The sequence below is a fragment of the Charadrius vociferus genome, unplaced genomic scaffold, assembly GCF_000708025.1.
Source record: "Charadrius vociferus isolate BGI_N301 unplaced genomic scaffold, ASM70802v2 scaffold54, whole genome shotgun sequence".
NCBI lineage: Eukaryota > Metazoa > Chordata > Aves > Charadriiformes > Charadriidae > Charadrius > Charadrius vociferus.
In genome coordinates, this window is record NW_009648350.1 from 979,252 (window position 1) to 997,158 (window position 17,907).

The 17,907-nt window shown below is 42.9% G+C and overlaps 1 protein-coding gene across 1 annotated transcript in view; it reads left to right on the forward strand.

Annotated features, from left to right (window-relative positions):
* Positions 1-62: 62 nt before the first annotated feature.
* Positions 63-17,907, forward strand: part of MYBBP1A (MYB binding protein (P160) 1a) — a gene marked incomplete at its 5' end in the record, with an annotated part of 61,690 nt that continues 43,845 nt past the window's right edge. The window contains 18 exons of the mRNA XM_009885183.1: positions 63-164; positions 1,049-1,132; positions 1,530-1,604; positions 2,039-2,146; positions 3,220-3,410; positions 3,698-3,862; positions 5,218-5,335; positions 7,719-8,008; positions 8,932-9,039; positions 9,696-9,821; positions 10,628-10,831; positions 11,430-11,538; positions 11,940-12,027; positions 13,147-13,298; positions 14,016-14,105; positions 14,772-14,912; positions 15,640-15,804; positions 16,942-17,099. Of these exons, the coding sequence (XP_009883485.1) occupies positions 63-164; positions 1,049-1,132; positions 1,530-1,604; positions 2,039-2,146; positions 3,220-3,410; positions 3,698-3,862; positions 5,218-5,335; positions 7,719-8,008; positions 8,932-9,039; positions 9,696-9,821; positions 10,628-10,831; positions 11,430-11,538; positions 11,940-12,027; positions 13,147-13,298; positions 14,016-14,105; positions 14,772-14,912; positions 15,640-15,804; positions 16,942-17,099 (2,474 nt within the window). The remainder of the gene's footprint in view (positions 165-1,048; positions 1,133-1,529; positions 1,605-2,038; positions 2,147-3,219; positions 3,411-3,697; positions 3,863-5,217; positions 5,336-7,718; positions 8,009-8,931; positions 9,040-9,695; positions 9,822-10,627; positions 10,832-11,429; positions 11,539-11,939; positions 12,028-13,146; positions 13,299-14,015; positions 14,106-14,771; positions 14,913-15,639; positions 15,805-16,941; positions 17,100-17,907) is intronic.

The following is a 17,907-nucleotide window of genomic DNA, read 5'->3' on the forward strand; positions in this document are numbered from 1 at the left end:
GGTGTCCGGGAGCCCCGCGGGGTTCGGAGGAGCGTGGGCACCGCCGGAGCTGAGGGTCTGTTTTTCAGGACGATGAGCTGAAGTACACCCTCAAGCGTCTGGTGGAAGGACTGGGAGCCACCCGCAAGGCCGCCCGCCCTGGCTTCAGCCTGGCCCTGGCGCAGGTCAGTATTTGCCAGAGCAGAGCAGAGCAGAGCGCCCCCCGGCCCCTCGCCAGCCCCGGTCAGTGCCTGGGGTCCCGCTTTGCCGCTTGTGAGGAGGAGGCTGGAGGGGCTCCGTCTTGGCAGCTTCTGCACGCAGAGATGGCAGAGAAGGCTCTTGCAGCGAACATAGGAAAACCATGCGGTTTTAAATGGTGCTAGTCTCTTTTAGAAGCACTTAATAAAGATACGAGCTATACCGATATCACACTCATGCCACAGAATTCTGTCCTGCCTCAAGAACCATCCTTAATTTGTAAACTTTGATGAGGTTTTTAAATATGCTGCATTTAGAACTGTTGTGACTTCTTAAAATTGATGTGGCCCTGGTGTTGGGCTGTTTATGTGGAAGATGGGGAGATGGGGAAAGGGCAACCCTTTAACACACACTTCAAACATTTTTTTTTCTCATTGCTGTTTGAGTCTGTAACATAGCAAAGAGTCACGGCAATGGGATCACCAGTGGGATCTGACCTCATCTCACCGGAGAAATTGATAGGGCGGAAGAGCCTGTATTCTTCCCAATTAGATCAGGCTTTGCACGTGATGAAAAGCTTTGTTGCTTCTGTTACAGGGTCATGCAGTTGCAGCAAAATGTTCTCATTAGTAATCCTGCTAAGTCATGTATAGGGGAAAAAAAAGGAATACCAGCACGTGTATTATGTCTACATATATTTATGTCGTATTCTGACACGTCTTCTACCGATCTAGTTGTCTCTATTCTGACCTAATAAAGCAGCACATCTGCTGCTATGCTGAACAACTGTTCAGCTCTATTTTGGCTGAACTTGATAAAACTTCATAAAGTGGAAGAACTGCAAACTGAGCTATTCCATCCATCTCCTCAGGTTTTACAGGCTTTTGAGGAAATTCCAATGTGCAGTGTCCTGGAACAGATAAAAGAAAAACACAATCTGGAAAAAGGGAAAAAGGTGAGTCGGCTCATAGCAGCGTTGACCACAGCTAGTTTAAATTAAACATTCTCTTTTCTTTGAAGGCTTGATGCCTGGATACCATAGTTTTGGTGTTCTTGCTAAGGCAAATGACCGTAATGAAATAATGGAAATATTTGTAAAAACTGGAAGGTGATGACATTGTCATCTGGCCCTGTTTTAGCTGAGATTTGTCCGTGTGACAGAAAGGTAATCTAGGATAGTTCTTAAACATAGTGCAAGGGGTTGCTTTTCAGTGTGTTGTCTTTATAAGTCAGGGTGTTCAAGACTAGATCTTCCAGCAGTCATATTCCACTGATAAGAGCTATAGCTGAATGTGAAATCTAACTGCTCGGTGAGGTGGATTTTTATCCCCCCCTTTTTTTTTCCCTTTCAGAAACTTGTGAAAAATGCTGCTTTTGGAAACTTCTTTGGAGTTGTGGCTCTGTTTCAATCTGGCCGGCTTGTTAAGGTAACATTGCCGTTGTTATGTGGTGTGTCAGTACCGGTTCTAGGGCTGTCTGAAGCGGAGAGAGGATCTAGAGGGAAAGGCTGGGTTGTTGGCTAGTAGGTGAGATGGCACGTGAAGCATCAAATTCAGTTCATTTCTTTTATATTATCTATAGGCTTTTTGTGCCTTTTAAATGTCTGTTCCTTTCCTGACTAGAGTGTAGGAACTGTGTCAGATAGTATGGAAGGTTTCTACCTTGCCTGGAAGGAAGGCATCTGTTTTCATATACAGCCAGAAACACTGCTCTGGGCAAAGCTGAGTGGCCTGTCAGGAAGAAATTGTGTAGATTTCTTATTACAAGTGGATTTAAGGGTCTCAAGAGTGGATTATTACCTGAGTCTTCAGCTTAATCTTTGATATATGTCTTCTGGTTTTGGCTTATCTTTCCTTTCTAGGACCAGAAAGCTCTGCTGGAGAGCATCCAGCTTCTCCAGCAACTGGCACATCACCAAACATACCTCAGAGATCTCCCTCGCAAAACTCTTATTGACATCATCTCTCAGGTATAGCCACAGCATGTGGTGGGTGGGAGGAGGGAAGACTTTGCTTCAGGGACTGCTTTTTCCTTAGTTTGTTCATAGTTAAAAGTTAAAAAGGCATGTGTGTGGAAGAGTGAGCTTAAACTGTGGGAGCCATTTTCTGTATTGTCTATGGGCAGATGCTTTTTTTCTGGGAAGGATGCTTTGGTTTAGCTTTGTCTAATTTCACCATGGACAAACCCATAGTCTGTTTTTTCCCAGTTGACTTGCTTGGGTGGTACATTAGACCCTCTGCTCTTTTGAATGGAAGTGTGCTGAAAACTCTGGACAGCAAACCTTCTTGTTTATGCACCAAGCCTGGGCCTAAGGTTTAATTTTAGGCTGTTGGCAGTGAAAGGATGTAGGGACATGGAGTAAAGGGACTCTTGAGTATGTAGTAAAAAGAGAGAGTTTGTTTATTTAATTCTTTTTTTTTTTGTGGATATTGTTTGTAGCTGTGAAGACTAACAGTGTTAAATCAAAATTAAATAATGTTTCATATGGAAGTGTTCTGGGTCGTTTAGCCTTAATGTTAAATTTAAATGTATTTTGAATCCAATCTTTAAAAAATACAAATTAAAGCAGTTTTTCTGCATTTCTTATTTTATTGATGAAAACGTTGGATGCAGTTTTCTTTAAAGCCATTGAACAGTTATTTACCAGCAAATCCTATTGAAACAAATAACTTGTTTTGGGGAAATATAATTAAAAGCTGGTACAAGAGTGTTTCCTCCTCCCTGGGCTGAATGGCCAGGACAGGAGCAGTCAGACAGCAAGAGAACAATTGCAGCTGGAGTCAGTTGACCAGAATTGCTATCTGATGGCAACATATTGTCCTACTCCACATGGTTAAGCACCTGGGGACTGTATGGCAGTACTGGACACATCCATTATTTATTTTTGATTGTGTCACCGTAAAGACTATTTCCAAAGTTTCCAGAACACTGCAAGCTTTTAGTAAAATGCCCTACAATGCAGGTATTTTAATATAGTACACAGCAAGTTAGTAAAATGCCCTCAGATGTTTCTCGTGTGCCCTCACCTTCGTTCTCGTCTAGGTTCCTGAAACTGTGTTTGAGGAGGTCCTGTTTGGCATCTTGCAAAGTGACCTTGCTTCGGCCTTCACGTCTCCAGATAACCTGCACCTTCTGCTTGTGGGCATGCAGAAATTCCCCGGCGTTCTGAAAGCTCGAAACCTGAAGAAGCTGTTTGGCTCACCTACTGTTGTAAATGAGGAAAATATTCCCAGGTAGGTTCTTAAATAAAGAGCATTAAATGCAACATTCTTGGTCTCTTGGCTGGCAGTGAGAGAAATGTGGCTTTCATTCTGATACCTGCCTGTATTTGCCACTGCAGGTGCTGTTAAAGGTTAGGCGCTAACTGTTACGCAGGTTCCTAAATTACAGCGCTCTCAATTCTCCCAAGAGGCACAGCCTCCAGTGCTCAGGAAATGTTCTGTGTCCTTCAGCAGGATGAATTTGGCCTTCAGCAGTACCCTTCCAGGACAGATCTCTCACATTATTTTCTTTCTTCTAGACTTGTAGAGCTTCTGCAAAGTGTTGCCAAGTCTGAAAAGAAGGACAAGAAATTGCCCAATGTAGCGTTTGATTTGTTACAAGTTTCACTGAAGGAAGGTGCCTTTGAACTGTTCTGGAAAGAAGGTGTAGAGGATGGGCTATTGGAGAAATCGGGACCTGTGAGGTTTGTTTTAACATACGTTGTTTGTTGTTTTCCATGTAATCCTTCTATTTTTTGCCCCAGTCTTTCTGCTGCTGCCCTGTGGTAGGATGGAACATATGGTTTCTCAAGAACAATGTGAGAACACTCGCTTTTGGTTATTTAGGTTTTCATGAGAAACTATAGGGAGCCTAAATCGGAGTTAGTAAGATTTTTCTTGGAATTGTGACGTATAAAAAAACTTGGGTTAAATTTAACTTGGACAGCACATAAAGATGATGCACCTCATTGGGCATAGAGGTGTCTTAGATCTGTAGCTTACTCCTACAAGACTTGTCAGAGGAGCTGTACTGTCCCTTTCTTTCTAAGTGGTTGAGAGGGAGAGTCATTTGGCTTTGTGTGCTTTAAGGACAGCTCCTGTGTAGACAAACCGTAGTTCTGAAATTCATGGACTTGTGCTTTGTGGGATGGACTGAATTAAAATGCCTGGATGTGTTTGGATTCTGACATAGTCTGTGTTTTTAAGTAGGATATGGGTGTGGATGACATAACAGTAGCTATTTCAGCTCCTTTTTCAAGTCTAGTACTAGGTCTTAGTGGGATTATTTAAGTGGTCTGTTGAGACTCATGCTGTATAAAAGTGCTGCAAAATCTGGAATACAAATCTGTGAGCATTTTGGGGGAGCATAATTTAATTTGAACCATAGCAAGGCAGTCTGTGGCCAGGTTTAAATCTTTCATAGATCAAGAGTTTAGACGTTGTAGAAGTGCACCTACAAAAAATTTTCTTAACATGTTCCACGAGTATCACAGTGAAAAACCATTTTCTAAGCCTGAGCAGTTTAAGTCTTGTTTTTCTTTGGTTGGGTAAGTGTGAAAATACCCTTTGTATGCTCAACAGTGTTGCTTTTTTAGCCTGATTTCCTGCAGAAATGAGGCTAGTGCTGTCCATCTAATAACTCCTGGGCCTGTTGGGCAATTCTGATCAAATTTGACAGCAAGTTGCTGTCAAAACTAAGTAAGTTGTCAAAAGTAAGTAAATTTGTGTAGTCAAAAACTAAGTAAGTTTTTATTAGGCCTGTGGAAATAAATATCTAGGGAGAGGAGATCCAGAAAGTGGATCAAAGAAGGAACTGCTGGTGAAGACTCATCTTTTTCTAGACAGCGGAAGACCTGCTGCGGGGAGAGATCTTAGCAGCTATACTAGTTAGAAGAAAAGCTTTGGGCAGTAGGATTTTTGAACACAGGTTCCATGAATTTTTGACTTCTGCCTTCCTGCATGCTCCATGTAGGCTGCCCCACTTCTTCTCTGTCTCACCCTTGTGTGTGGCTTTACTGCTGTGCCTCTGCCTGAGGGAATCTTCTTTGTTTCCACTCAGTTACATGTGCTACCGGTTGCTGGGCAGTGCTCTCCCCTTGTTGTCTCTGGACCAGCTACAGATGGTTCTCAAAGGGAAGGTGATGCAGCACTATGGACAACACGTGGTAACTACTCAGGTAGGTCTTCTGAAAGTACTCATGCTCAGAGGTAAAGACCCTGTCCTGAACAGAAGTCACCTCCGCTGCCCTTTCTAGTTTCACATTGTCTTGTATAAAAAAAAATTACGTAATTTTAGACCTTGGACTCTTACTAAAAGTAAGGTTACTATACGACCACTCGTTGCAATGGGCTGAGTGTGGACTGTGTTTAATCATCATTGCCTATTTGTGTATTTTCATCCAGACTTATTTTGAGGGTTTTGAAATGGTTCAGCATTGATCCACGTGCTTTCATTGATGATGCTGAGAAAGTTCTAATGATGGGGGGAAGCAGAGGAAGGGCAGCCCTCAGCATATTGACAGTGTCATATGTCGTCCTTTAACAGTCCTTTTGATTTTGCATGTCCAGAAACTCTTTTTTGTCTGTCATTGTGCTGGGTGTTGCATGAACGTTTGAAGGCAAAGACAAAAAGGGACGACTCATGCTTTTGTTTATGTTAGTGCTTGTTTCAATAAGCACATCTGAGGTTTAAGCACAGATTTTATTTGGGAATTGGATTTTGGAACTCGTCTTTCTCTTTCTCTCCTGGGAAGCCAGCAAACAACACAGCCCTTAAATAAAGGGAGGAAGAATAAAAGGGGAATACTGATAAAAACAGGTTTTGGCTTGGCTTTTTGTGGTAACGTGGGTCCAAATCCTCACGTGGGTCCAAAAATCATTGCCCTCTCTTGGGAGGAGCAGGACTTTGCAGTCTTTCTGTTGTGGTATGAAAGCAGCAATAGATGTTCCTGTTTGCTCTGAAAAGAATGCTTACCATGGTGCCTCCTTGTATGGACCAGCTATTTCCAGGGTTTATCCACTGGCCTAGTTGTTTTCCTGTTTCTTGCTTTTTATGCTTGTTGCACAGTGAATTAGGCTGTGTTCTTCCATGTGCATCAAAAAATTTGTTAATTTAATTCCTGTCTGAAACATGCAAATCCACTGAAGACAATGATTGACTAAATGGAAAGAGAAACCCCTAATGTTGTTGATGATGAGGAAGTAGAGAAGGTCTTAGTTTGAATTTGTTGTTGTTGTGGGTTTGTTTTGTTCCTTGACACTGGGTGTTTATATTGGAAAGCAAATACAGTTATCTTGTACTTTCTTAGGGGGTTCTAGTTGTTGGAGATGGAACTTGACAAACCTTGAGTCTGATATTTACTGACAGTTGTCTTCCAGAAACCACTTTTTTTCAATGGGGGAGCCAATGTACTTGATTTGTTTTTGTTGAGAGATGATTGATGAAACCCCTGTTGTGAGTTATTAGCCTAATTACAGCAATCTCTCCTGGAGTTTTTCTCTCAGCTTTCATACTGATGCACAAGTATTGAGCTCTCCAACAGTGGAAGCAGGAGCTTGCTTACTTGTGTTTTGTGTGAGATTTCTTGCAGGGGTATTTATGTTATAATTGGATGGATTTGCAGTTAATTAGGAATTTATAGCCCCTTTATTTAACGGAACAGTGTTCCCTAGACTTTCATTACTGTTTCTGCTCTCACCAGGTCACTGTATTCATCGTGACACTATACCAAACAAGTTGTTTTATTAATTTATGGAAGTTGCATTACATTTTTGGAATGAAGCCACAATTTGCCCTCTTTGAGGTTTCTCCAGTTATGCTTTTGGGTTTTTTTCCAGAACAAATGAGTAGGATTGAACACTGGGGGCTATGAAAGAACATAAAAAAATGGGATGTGTGGTGAGATGGGACATGTCCTGGTGGTTTGCGTGCCGCTGGACAGCCTTCCAAGGCCGGCAGCCTGCTAGCTGTATGCCTTGCGGATCAGTTGCAGGACTGAGGATAGAACAAACTGACAACACCTCAGGATATGGTTTTTAGGTTAAACATGTCAACTCCCCCTCCTTTCAGAATGCTTCAACGCTTCTGAGGCACCCAGGAGAGGAGGTGGGATTTGTTCTACCCACTGTAGGTCAGCAGGCTCTAGGGCTGCTAGTTGAGACCAGAATTGATGTGGGGGAGTTTCCAAATTGAGGGAAAGTCTAAGGCAGATGATGTGTGAAAGTAACAGCTGATCAGCCTAGGAGCTTAGCTGCACTGGCCAGCGTGTGCACTGGCCAGCGTGTGCTCCAGCCCGCTGAAGCTTGACTGTTTGGGAAAGCCCAAATTAAAGGGCCGAGGTTGGTACGTGATAGGTTTCTGTGGTTCCTTACAGTGATTGCTCCTATATGAGGAAGACCATGAGGTGAAATTGATGGCCTGCTGTATGCCTTAAGACAAATGTTCAGGCACGTGACTTTAATTTACTTACTGCAATCAAATCTGTAAAATGATTTGTACTCATAAAGGCACTGAGACTCAGTGTGAGGTTCCTAACCTGCTTTTTTGACCATGTTTTTCAGCTTCCAGACCGATTTAAGTTTGCTCCAGAGATGGAAGCTTATATAGATGAATTTCTGAACAGCTGTGATGACCTGGAGAGGCAGCTGGCAGTGATGATCGGCTTCTCTACGCTCACCAATCACGGCAATCCAGTGTTTTCCAGCTCTTCCAGGGTAGTCAGACACCTGCAGCCAGTGGCATTGCAAAGATACATTGACTGGCTCAAAGATATGTTCCTCAGGCCAGACTTGGACTGTTGTTTAGACTTCTCAAGTAACCGGCAAAAACAGAACCAGGAAAATGTAAACACGTGAGTGTATACAAGATGCACCTTCCTCTTCTCTTTCTGTTGTGTGATTAAAGTAGCTACCTGGGTGAATTCTGGTTTGGGCAGCCACCAGGAATTGACTATTGTCACCTCTTCCATTTCCTCTGTCCCAGAAGGTTTAGCCCCAGCATCTGACTGTCTTGCTGGGACAAAATTCGATTCTGCAAATAGGAGCAAACATGGTGAGAACCAGCCTGCCTGACCAAAGCAGACTGGATGACCAAAGAAGCCTTTTTTCTTGTTGTTCTAGTCCTGACAAGCCCTTTGGCAAAAATCTCCAGTGGCTTCCATTTTCACTACAGACTCTCAGGTCTTTGTAGGAATTGTGCGTCCCTTTTATCTGACTATTAAACTGGCCTGAGTGCTTTCATCTCCTTGGCCCACAGCAGAGCACCCGCTTCCATGTCTTAAGAGTAGCTTGTAAATACTTATATCCTTGATAGGCATTTGTAGCACTTTCTAGCTAGGAAAACTTCCCAAGAGAAAGTTCTGTCCTCTGTGGCGCTGCTGCTCGCTGAATAGCCACAACTTGGTGCGGTGGGTACTGGGTTACCTGAGAGGGCCTTTTCCAACGAAGATGTAAGGTATTAAAACAGTATGTCTATGTGTTTCTTGTACACCTATAACCTCCCTCTACTGACTACTGCAATTCTTGAATTGGTTTTTGCTAAACTGCAGTACCTCAGGTGGGTAAATAGACTGTCTTTTGCATAGTAAAAGGCAAACTTGGGAAGATAATATCTCTTCTTACGTGCCTATTGCTTTCTTAGAATATAACTTTACTATCATTAGTGTAAAGCCTCTAAGTGTCTGAAAGTCACCTCTTGCTGCAGTGGATTGTGTGGTTTGTGTTTATTTCGGGATAGTGTTCAAACTACTGATTGTGTCCGCTTCCTTATTGAAAGAGCACGCCATAAGATGATTCGGTTAAGAAAATGGGTCATGCACCGGCTTTCTACCATCATTGAAAGTCCAGTGAAAAAAGAAGAATGCCTTGTGATGGACATTTCCAGGTGAGAATGATTTAAAGACTTAATACCCCGTGAGCTGTTTAGCTCTATAGCGGTATTCGAAGACATGAGCTTGGAATAGTTCTGTTTAGCTCTATAGCGGTATTCGAAGTAAGCTGTCCCCATGACACTAGGCAAATTCTGTAGTGGAAGTATTCCATAACGTAAATTGTTTAGGAGACTACATTCTGTTTTTAAAATATCATCTGCAAACTTGGACAAACTCATGTCATAAGTAGTTCAGGCACTTAAAGTCACCTTAGTCACATCTGTTTTCGGTCAATTTTAGGTTCCTGTTACCTAGAGTGCTTGAGCATATTACTTGTAATCTTTGCGTCAGATCTTAATAAGTATTTTTCTGTCGGTTTAAAAGTCTTGGAGAATAGGACCCGAATCTGACAGTCTGAGGATTGTATTGTGTGGTGTCAAGTGTTGGCACTTCACTTTTGTGAAGTCCTGAGCATCCTTCTGTCTTCTTTACCCTCTGTACCTTGAGGAAAGGATATTATTATAAATAGTGACTTTTTTTCAGTGCAGTGACATCCTTGAATAAAAATGTGGTGAATATCTGATGCTGTTTGGTTTGCACATGTGGGCTGGTTTTGCTTTGTTATGACCAAGCTGGCTCTTAATTTTGTCCTTGTTTCTGTCTGTTCTAGGTTTTGCTTCTTCCATGCTTTCTTTGAGGCTAAGAAAAAGACTTCCCAAATACCTGAGGCGAATGTCCTTCCATCAGACCCCCTAGATGAACAGTTTCATTCAGTGGCAGAAAACTACTTCTTTGGGTAAGGATTTTGCATGCTTTAAGCTTAGAAATTTCTCTTTTTTCCTGAGGATAAGGTCAGCCTACAAATGGCAGGGCAAGAGGTTTGGGATTGTGAGCTGCTATTGAAGCATTTGTTTGACTCCAGGACTGGGGAATGGCGTTTTTTAAGGAAATCGTAGATGAATTTCCCAAAGATCCTTAAGTTTTGTCCAATAAAAACATAGTTTTGCATGGCAAACCTGCTGAGTATGTGTGTGATGATCAGGCAGGTGTGGAGTTGAGCTCAGATTGCTTTTTCTTACAAGGTTTCCATTGCCTCTGTTACAAGCTGGAAGTGGAAGGACACAAGAGAGAGGTGGTGAGGTTGTGCAGGTTGCTGTTGGCTTTCTGTCCGCTCTGCATGCGAGCTGCTGATGGCTCCACAGTTTTCCCTGTGCTAAGGGAAATGGAATTGGGAATAATAGACGCTTTTAGGTGACTGCCAGAGCTGGTGCTCCAGCCCCAGTAGAGAGAAAGCAGATGACATGGTGGGGCACAGAATAGGAAATAACTGCGAATAATAGTCGGTGTCCTTGGGGACACCAGCTGTGCTCAGAGACACCAAGACAATGAGCTGTACATTACTGTGCTTGGATACATGCATGGGTTGAAACTTAGGCCCTGTGAATCTGGGTTGCAATGAGTGACCAGAGCTGTGGGATGAGCTGTGGGTGTTATTTTGGAAAGTGTGAGGTCATTTAGTGCTGTACTGGTGGGTGTTATTTTGGAAAGTGTGAGGTCATTTGGTTCCTCTGACAGTAACATACTGGCTGTTCTTCTTTGCAGGTTACTTCAGACTTTAAACACCTTGGCTGTTTTGGGGGATACAGCAAAGGCTGCAGCCTTGAGGGAGAAGCACATCCACGGTGTGACTGCGGATGGGAAGCTGTGGATCTTTCTCCTTGTTGAGTATGCCAACAAGCTGCTCTCCAGTGAGCATGTCAAAGTTGTGAAGCCTTTTACCAAGGGACAGAGGGATGCCTGGGAGAGGTGAGATTTGGCCAACACAAGAGAAATTGTATTCTCTCGTCCTCCTGCTGGCGTTCTGGCCACTGTAGCAGAGCCATTTCACAGCAGTGGCAGTTCTGTTTCTTCCCTTTGAGTATCCTGCACCTGTGACTGGGTTTCAGGACGCCTCTGTCTTTCTCAACGCCCCGTTCCTTTCTTCCTGTTCCTTCTGCGTGTGAAGTATGTGTAGGTGGCCATGTCCTTTTCTATTTTTGCTCATAATCCCTCTCCCAAACATGATTGTAACTCTGCTCATCTTTTCCCCTAATAATGCCTGTGCTAATTTCTCAGTGACACTTTTCTGGTGCTCTTTTCTGAGCTTGATTTCCCATAAAGGTCAGTGCCTTGGCTGTAGTATTAGGCATCTAGCCTGTGCCCGAGCGCTGAGGTTTTTATAAGCTACACAAGGTGAGATGCTGTTGTTGGGTTACGATTGTATACCGTATGTATGTCCAAATTCACTAAATTAAATGTTAAGTACAGAAAATGGAACTATAGATTTGGTCATGTTTTTAGTCTGATTATAAGAGATGATTTGCTGTTGTAATTGTGAAAGACTCAAAAGGGTTTATTTCTTCAGAACACTTCAGTCTGTGAAGAACCTGCAGAAGAAGGAAAATAAATCAGACAGTGCCAAAGTCGTTGCTTTCCAGCAACTTCTGCTTTTAATGGCCATTCATCTTTTCAAGGTAAGACCTCTGAGGCATATTTGAGTGGTGTAAAATGGGCTGATAGCTGGGCTTTCTGAACACTGAGCTGGAGAGTTTCTTTGTGTTCAGAGAGCCAACCTTTCACAGCCTCTGGCTGCTAGAAATGGACAATTGGCAGCTAATAAACTGATTTGTACACTGACTGCAGACAACTTAACAAGGGCAAAGCTTGGCCTGAGCATTGGTTTTGCCCTTGATTCGCTGTTGAGTGGAGCAATTTTAATTAGACTCATATTTTCTTCTGCAAAGGTGTTGTAGTAGCTAATTTTAATAACTGTACCTATTTAGAGAGGTGCTTAGATTTGGGGTATATTCCTTCTGTTGCTGTTGGTAGTGGGGAATTTGGAGAGGGTGTTTACGGTCTGCTTGTGATCTAACAGAATCCATCTGAAACAATGGATGTTCTGAGTGACCTTCTGAACTGCACAGAGAGGGCATTCAGCAAAGAACCTAAGAAGAAAAAGGCTGGTGAGTCCTTCCTAAAGAAAGAAATGGAGTGGATTTGTTAACGGTCTGTCAGAAGACAGAAGATGGCAGTTCTGCATTAGTGACGCACTCTGCATCAGTTCTGGCTTGATGCACTTATCCCCAGGAGAATCCCCTCTCTTTCATTCTCTTTCCTTGTCTTTCTAAATCTCTTGTCTCTTGCTCCAGATGTCTGTCCACACCCTCAGTAAGTTGCGCTCCTGCGTGTCTGTTAAAGCATAGGTGGGCTCCAGAGCTGGCTGCTCAGATGAGCAGTGTCCAAGGGAGTTTATTCTCTTTGAGTCTTTGTTCTGTGCTGGCCAAGAGCTTGCCTGGAGCGGTGATATCTATCTGCCAAGGCAAAGCTGTGGGCTCTCATAACAGCTGGCAAGCCTGAAACTTAACGACTTTCAGAGCTTGAATTCTGGGCAAACTAAATGTGTCCTGTGTGTAGATACAGCCTGTTTGCTGATTTAGGCTAGTCCTCGTTTAGGACCTGTGGAACTAGGTTGTAATTCGACCAGGAAAGAACCTGGCTTCATCTTCTGACTTCCTCTCTAACTATGGTCTTGTTGTTCTCCTTAAATATCTGTGTAAATTTGAGGGTACTGTGAAAATAAAAGCTGTAATTCTATGGTGGCTTGGTTTTATGTAGGTCAGGATTCCCAGACTTTTGGACTAATGGACCATTTTCAAATGTCAGCACTTCTCACGGGCTGCTGTGACTCCTGATTTCGTTGGAAACACTATAAAATGTATATACTTTTGCTGACTAGCTGCTGATTGCTTTAATGTGGCCAAGTAGGTGTCATGTGGTTTGCAGAACTGCTAATCTAAGTAATAATTTAATGAATAGTAGGTTTTGTTACCTGGTAAGGCTTTGGAGTGGCCTGAAGACAATTTCAGGCATGTTTCTCTCTATGGTTAGTAGCCTTCCAGTACAGCTACAGTCTTTAGCTTCACACTTGATTTTTTCTGTTCTGTGTTGCTGAATGAGTACTTCTAATAGTCAGGTAGAAGGACTGTCATCTTTTCCTCGCTGAAGTTTTCTGCAGTCTGTTATTGATGTGCCAGTGCAGTGTTTTTGCGTCTTCCTGTCATTGTTTGTTTGTTCCTGTGCAGACAATGCAGAGCCGGGATGGATTGAGGTGATGGTGGAAATCCTTCTCTCCCTCCTTGCCCAGCCCAGCCTACTCATACGTCGAATTTCCAGGAGCGTGTTTGTACGGATATGCCCTAATCTGACCAAGAGGGGCTTGCAGCTGATCCTGGATGTAAGTAACTAGTAGGGCATTGTGCTGTTCACCTGTCTTTTCCTTAACAGATACACAAGCATGACTCTATTTTGGGATTAAATAAAAGCCTCCTAGATTTAGAAAATGCCTGATGATGTGTGCTACTGAATTTTAAATGCAGCTTGCATGTAGCTTGCAGAGAGTTGTTTTGGGTTTTTTTTTTTGTTTGTTTTTTTATGGGAGCCTGAGATCTGCTAACTTTAAGCTGTATTCTTTGGTAGTTTTAGGCTGAAGAAATTCCTGGATCGGTTTATATAGCTGGTAGGTTATATACATTAGTATAAATGGTAACAACTTCTTTTTCCTAGAAAGGCTAAGCATAGAGGTGCTAAAAATAAGTGATATTGAAAATCTGAATTGATCGTACCACTGAGTAAGGTGGTGTCTTCTGAGAGAGTAATATGTGGATTGCAAAGGTGAGCTGTCAGGTGCTTTGTATGATGAACCTAATACTTCATTTGTAGAAAATCAAAATGTGTGATGTCACCAGTCTCTTCAGTTTTCTCCACCTTTTTTGTTTCTTACAGAAAGAACTTAGCGTATTAACAAACATGATATTCTAAGCTACAAAGTTGAATGCCCTTACTTACTCTTTCATTATTCAACTGGCTTACTGTGCTGAAATTCCTGTGTGTTGTACACAAGAAATGCATCAAAACAAAACACTGAAAAAACACAAGTCCCTCTTTTTTGCAGGTTCTTGACCCATACCAGGAGCAAAATGAAGAAAGTGCTGTTGTCGTGATGGAAGAATCGAAAAAAAAGATCAAATCTCCACAGGACATGGTAATTGATGTGCCATTGCCAGTGACAAATACTCTTCAGACCTTCACTGTTAAAAATGTTTTTCCTGATCTGTGGTAATAGATATAATTGCATCTCTCTGTCTTGAGTAAAATGGCTATTAAGATTTATTTTAAAAGTGCAACACACAAATGGCTTGTTGGAAGTGCGTCTTTATTAGTCTCCTGGCCTTGAAGGAAAATGCTGTTGTAGGTATGGCTGTTAGAATAGATGACTTCCTGAGAGCAAATGACTGCATCCTGAAATGAGCACAGGCCTCCCTTCTTTGCAGACACAGACCAAATCGTTGCTGTGATGTGCAGCCATCTGAATTTAAGATCTGGGGTTTTAAGAACTGCAGAGGTTCCAGTCACAAAGCATTACAAGCATTAGCAGAAAGGAGAGGCAGATTGGGGCTGTTACTTCAGATGTTCCTTGCAAGCTTCTTTTTGATACTTATTTAATATGACAAAGAAGTCTGTATTATGTTCTGCTTTTGGCTCTTGTGAAGATCTGGTATCTTGTTATCTGAGGTGTCTTTACTTGAATCCGAGGGCTGGAAGCGAGGCTGGGGGGTGAGGGGACGCTTGAGTTTTTATTTCTGAACACCTGAGAATTGAATAGGGCTTGAAGAACAGTAGAGTCAGGAGATGAACTTTTCTTCCTCAGGACAAGGAAGGAAGCGAGGACTCCTCAGATGAAGGCGACACTGAGGACGAGAATGACAGTGGAGAGGAGGAAGAGAATGAAGAAGTTGATGATAATTTTCGCAGTCAGTTGATGAATGTTCTCCAAGCAGGGAATGCATTGGTACGTTTTCACTGCCTAGCTTGATACAGATACCAGGAGGTTTGGGGTGGTGAAAGATTAGCTAATACCCACATCCTGTCTGATCCCATGCAGTGATAACCCTGGCAGTCATCTTTGTACGGCATTTGAAGCAGGAGGTCAGGATCTTCAAAGCAAGCTGTGGGAATAAGTCACTTGTTCTTTTATTTATTGTTAGTGTTTCTTGAGTGCTTTAGCTTGTCCAGTCTAGCCTGATATAGCTTGTATTCCTGCCTGTAATAAATGAGATTGATGTGAACTAAAGCACTGAGATACTATTACATTGTGCCTGTTATTGGCTGGCCTGTGCAGAGAAGTGTGATCCGTGTAGGCCACTCTGGAGACTTCTTGTAGCAGCATTGGAGCATGGTTTAATGATTCCTATAAAGGCTACAGACATAGCAACATATTAACCTCTTTACTGAAGGAGCAGCAACCCAGAGGGAGTCAGTGTCAAAACCTCAGCCTCTTCCCTCTCCTGATCCTCTAGCTCTACATGTTAGTACTGTGCAACCAGGATTACCTGATGGGAAATACGTGCTAGATTTCTCATGGCTCTGAGCATCTGTTTTCCCTCCCTGTGTTGTTATTCTGGGTCTAGAGGTAGCTGCATCCCTACTGTGAGTCTGGTCTTGGCTGTGGTTCTCTCTCCACTGTCTTTTTGAAGTACATAAGATGACATGTTGTTTTTGCATTCTGAAAACAAAAGGGAGGAGACGACAGCGATGAAGAGCTGGATGATGAGGCTATGATGGCTCTTGACAAGAACATCTCAGCCCTTTTTGCTGAGCAGCAGAAACGGATCCAGGCGAAGAAGGATGAGAAAGACAGGATACGGAAAGAGACGATCCTGCGGAGGGATTTCAAGATTAAGGTGGGAGATAAGTGTTTGGTGTGAAGACCTCTGACTTACTAGCATGTTAGTTGTAACCTACTGCATGCCATGAGCTACTTAACACTGAAGAGTTTGGACATTCATGTATGTCATAATGTCCTGGAGGTTGGGTCTGGATGGATTATTTTGGCTTTGTACAGCACCTGGCACAGCAATATCGTGGTCAGTGCCTGGGGCTTCACAGGCCTACTTCAAAAACAGGACTGTGCTTTCAAAAAGTGAACCATGGTTTCCATTTGGTGATCTGAAATGCTTCAATTTATTAGATACTTCCTCACGCCTACCCAAAGGTAGGTGCCTGTCAGTTTTTGTAAACTGGACAAGTTTGATCTGCCTTAATGTGACATGCATAAAATCTCTGGTAATTTTGCAGTGTAAGTTTTGGGGGAGGTTGGCTGTTAGGCTAGTAAAATCAGGAGGATTATGATTAACACCCTGTCCTGGTTTGAGGTAGAACAGAACCAATTTTCTTTTCAGTAATTTTACTTTTCAGTAAAATCATGACACACTTTGGTTATTTGTGACTGCAATACTGACTTCAGGCCACCTGGTGTCAGTGTGGACTGTCCGGGATATTCAGGCATCCAGAGACAGCTCCAGCCACTCATGTATAGAGATGTCTGGTGTGAGGTTAGCCAAGATGAAGGCTGAACGGTGTAGTGAGACATTGGCTTTACTGCATTTTCATTCTGATACTGTGCTCTGAGAGGCTGATTTTATGCTAATGCACTGGCTGGAAGTCAAGGGAGGCTTGCAGAGGGGAGAGCTATTAGTCAATGGTGCTAACGGAGATCTGTGCCAAGTGATAGTGACTGCAGGTCTGGCCAGGTGGCAGTGATTCTCATAAATGCTGTTTCTAAATAGTGTCACTGCACAAAATAGGCTGAAGTCAACAGATAGCCTTTAATCTTCAGTTTTGGATTTTTAATTTTCTGTTTCTCATGGTCTAGCAGTACAAACGATAGCAGAAGGTGTACAGATCTCAGCTTCAAATAGTTCTCTTCAGCCCCCTCCAACTGCTACGTAGCGCACTCCAGCCTGGAGGAGCTGCTCTGGGTAGATCATCATGTTTCCCTGTCTGCATTAGTTCTCGCATCAGTACCTCTGTGTTTGCAGGTGCTGGATCTGATCGAAGCATTCCTGACTAAGCAATCAGAGAACCCCTTGGTGTTTGACATCATTGAGCCCCTGCTTCATGTGATTGAACAATGCATGAGCTCAGACTCTGATAAGCAGGAGATTGACTTCCTCCAGAAAACAGCCAATATCTTCAGGTAAGTGTCCTTAGTCCTCCAGATAATAGGCAATGGCTTTTGACAGACATCAGTGGTGCTGGTTGAATCCCAGAAGTTGGTCTTTCTAAGACTGAAGACAGTTGCTATGCTTATAGATTGTGTAGAATTAGATTACCAGCACCACACATGAACATAATGCTTAGTCATAAGCTGCAGGAAAAACATCAGGATATGGGTTTTCTAGTCTAAGGAACTTCATGTGTCAAACCTGTTTGCAGGTGAAAACCTTAAGAACAAACTTTGGTATTACAGGCATGGTGCCATGTCACTGAATATCTCCACAGGCCTCTGACCTCTGAGTCAGGCCACACAACAGCTCCTTAGGTTTACAGAGTTGCTGCCATGGCTGAAATGAAACTCCCAACATATGATTATTGAGACAGACAGAGTACAAATTTGCTCTTTTCATGGCCAGAAGTGAGGCATGATACAAGCTAGACACAGACATAGTGCATGATATGTGACATGGTGTGTCTTCTGTACACCACTCCCTGATGTCCTCAGCACTGCTCTAAAGCATTTTCAGCACTGCTCTCTACCCCCTGTTGAGAAACAGTCTGCAGAAACAGGGTTTGAGGCAGCCAGTCCCCTTTCTGGGAGCTCTGGAAGAAAGCTGGCTGATGCCTAAATAGGTGCTTGAAGGCAAAAAGCAGTAAGTTTCCTCACCTGTCTTGCCACAGCAGTGACTTCCTCTTTTGCTGCCCAGAGCTAGCACTGTTTTTGTTTATGTGTTGCCCTGAGCTCAGTGATAAGGATTCATAACCATCTGTTTCCCAGAGCTCTTTCT